Genomic DNA, 2,508 nt, shown 5'->3' with positions numbered 1-2,508 from the left:
ATAAAATATCCTCAAATCTTTACTAAAAAGCCTAATAACACTTTCACCTAACCTAAATTTTCATTTAATTTTGATATTAACTAGAATTATAAGATTTACTTAATTTATTTTTTAAAAATTAAAATGTGAAATAAATTATTTTTTTAATAAATTAGATCTAACTGCGATTTAAACTCGAAATCTTATAATTTTTATAATTATTTCAATATTATTAAAATAAAACTGATTTATTAAAATAAAATATTTTTAAAAATTAGAGTGTCACTAAATTTTCTTGATATTAAACCATGCTTTCCAATTCACCAAAGGTATTTTTATATTATATAAAAAAAATCTAATAATTAGCTTACAAATAAAATAAAAATAAAAAAAGCAAGTGTATAACCCATGCCTTGAAGGCGAGTGGAGAAGGAATATCCATTATATTACAAATAAATAAATAAATAACAAAAATTGACTACTTTCAGTGCATCCACATCATTAGCATCATTTATCACCAAAATCAAATATTCAACATCTCCTTCTTTCACTCTCGTCAATCCCTTCTCTCTCTCTCTCACATACACACACACTCTCTCTCTACTCACTATTCACTGTACCTCTTCTCTCTTTCTCTCTGCTTGATCCACCATTTCTTGCAGAGAAAAAGAAAGGAAAAAAATGGTGGCACTCAAGAAGAAATTCCCCATGTCTAATTCCCATTTTACCCCTATTACATTCACTTATTTACTACTCCTGTCCTTCTCATCCTCCGCCACTCCCATTCTTGCCATCAACATCACCACCCTCCTTTCTTCCTACCCTGACTTCTCCTCCTTCACTGCTCTTCTTTCCTCTACATCTTCCTTGGCTTATGACCTCACTCATCGCTCTTCCCTCACTCTTTTAGCTGTACCCAATTCGTATCTCTCCGCCTCCGTTGAAATCACGCGCCACCTCTCTCCCTTCTCTCTTGCCGACCTCCTTCGTTATCATGTCCTTTTGCAGTACTTCTCCTGGTCTGACCTCCAGCAGATCCCTACCACTGGTGTTCTTGTTACCACTCTCTTTCAAACCACTGGACGCGCCGCCTCCAATTCCGGCACCGTTAACATTACCCGGAATCCCATCACCAACACCGTCACCATCAATTCTCCGTCCCCTTACTCTGGTTCAAACGCCACCGTTTTGTCTCTGTTGAAAACCCGTCCATACAACATCTCCATCCTTTCTGTTAATTCCCTTTTAGTCCCCGATGGGTTCAATCTCATGGCATCGGAGACTCGGCCTCCATTAGGCCTAAACATAACGAAAGCACTTATAGATGGGCATAATTTTTTTGTGGCCGCATCGATGCTATCGGCTTCTGGGGTGGTGGATGAATTTGAAGCCGATGAAAGAGGCGCCGGAATTACTCTCTTTGTCCCAACAGACTCCGCTTTTGCAGATCTGCCGGCCACCGTGAGCTTACAGTCACTACCAGCTGACAAAAAAGCTGTGGTCTTGAAGTTCCATGTCTTGCATTCGTATTACCCACTGGGTTCCCTCGAGTCGATTGTGAACCCAGTCCAGCCCACATTGGCCACGGAAGCCACCGGCGCTGGTAGCTACACACTCAACATCTCGAGAGTTAATGGGTCGGTGGCAATCGATTCAGGGATAGTTCAGGCATCGGTGACGCAAACGGTTATCGATCAGAATCCAGTTGCGATATTTGGGGTGTCGAAAGTTTTGTTGCCGAGGGAGATTTTTGGGAAGAATTCGATAGCGACAAGCAAGCCTGGAAATGGCGTGATGGGCGCCGCTCAGCCACCGGATATTTCTCTATCGCCAGAGAGTGCTCCCGGATCGGATGGGCAGCCTTCTCATCTGTCGTCACCGCCAGGTTTTAGAGAAGACATGAAATCCGGAGGCAGAGCTGAACCGGCCATTGATGGATTACAGAGCCTGATCTTTGCTGTGTGTTGTACAGGATTGTATTTAGCAATATGAGCTTTTTAATTATTTTTGCTGATAATTAATGATTTTCCATTTTTGTTTTCCTATTTGTACACGGTGATTGAATTTGGCTAAATAAGCAGCCAGTTTTTTTTTTCCTATTTTTCTTTATTTTTTTTGGAATTCTAGAGGGAGATGTCTAATTGTTAATTTAATTATGTCAATGTTTCAATAATTTGTATAAGAAAAACACTAATTTCTGTTTGCCTTGTTTTGTTGAAAATTTGGGATTTAAAATTTAGATTCCCAATGGGATTCATCAAAACCCAGTTTGCCTTCTTGGCTTATTGTTTTATTTTTGTGTCTGAGAAAAAGTGATTGTTTTCCAGGTAAAATCTTGAATTCTCTGTGGCGTTTCCAGAACCTCAAAATTCTTATTTCTCAATTCTGATGCTGAGTTTTGGGCATTTGGCCCTGCCTTTGACAGGCTGGGAGCAACCTGGTAGGAAAATTCCAAAGGTTTATCAATTATAGCTTTTCCACTACATTACACAAATCTCCTCTGCTCAGCAGTAATCAAAGTGGCTTATC

General features: G+C 39.6%; 1 protein-coding gene across 1 annotated transcript; it reads left to right on the top strand.

Moving 5' to 3' along the window:
- The first annotated feature begins 488 nt into the window (after positions 1–488).
- Positions 489–2,076, top strand: LOC110640823 (fasciclin-like arabinogalactan protein 4). The gene has a single exon (XM_021792341.2). The coding sequence runs from the start codon at positions 661–663 to the stop codon at positions 1,969–1,971; it is 1,311 nt and encodes a 436-aa protein (XP_021648033.2). The 5' UTR covers positions 489–660; the 3' UTR covers positions 1,972–2,076.
- The last annotated feature ends 432 nt before the right edge of the window (positions 2,077–2,508 follow it).

The sequence above is a fragment of the Hevea brasiliensis genome, chromosome 6 (genome assembly GCF_030052815.1).
Source record: "Hevea brasiliensis isolate MT/VB/25A 57/8 chromosome 6, ASM3005281v1, whole genome shotgun sequence".
Lineage (NCBI taxonomy): Eukaryota > Viridiplantae > Streptophyta > Magnoliopsida > Malpighiales > Euphorbiaceae > Hevea > Hevea brasiliensis.
This window is presented reverse-complemented; position numbering and strand designations above follow the sequence as displayed.